Raw genomic sequence first — 267 nt, forward strand, 5'->3', positions numbered from 1 at the left:
GCCGTGCTGAGGACGATGCGGTGGGGCTCGGCCGAGGTGGGAGAGCCCATGGCCGAGAGCGAGGCGGCATCGGGCGCCGTGGCAGAGCTAAGCTTTCCCGGGGGGTAGGTCGGGCTGGGGGGCTCCGGCCGCACGGGGTGGCACCGGTACTCCAGGAGAAAAGTCTTGTCGTCCACAGAGCTGTCAGGGGGGCTCCGAGACATGATGGCGGCACAGGAAACCAGAAAGCTGCGTAAGACAGACAGGCAGACAGATGGAACGACTTTT

General features: G+C 65.5%; 1 protein-coding gene across 1 annotated transcript in view; it reads right to left on the minus strand.

Annotated features, from left to right (window-relative positions):
* The window catches only part of LOC104076099 (rho guanine nucleotide exchange factor 16-like), a gene marked incomplete at its 3' end in the record, with an annotated part of 3,410 nt that extends 3,207 nt beyond the window's left edge, over positions 1-203 (minus strand). The window contains exon 1 of the mRNA XM_009576832.1: positions 3-203. Coding sequence (XP_009575127.1) covers positions 3-203 — 201 coding nt within the window. The remainder of the gene's footprint in view (positions 1-2) is intronic.
* Positions 204-267: the final 64 nt, after the last annotated feature.

The sequence above is a fragment of the Fulmarus glacialis genome, unplaced genomic scaffold (genome assembly GCF_000690835.1).
Source record: "Fulmarus glacialis isolate BGI_N327 unplaced genomic scaffold, ASM69083v1 scaffold42294, whole genome shotgun sequence".
NCBI lineage: Eukaryota > Metazoa > Chordata > Aves > Procellariiformes > Procellariidae > Fulmarus > Fulmarus glacialis.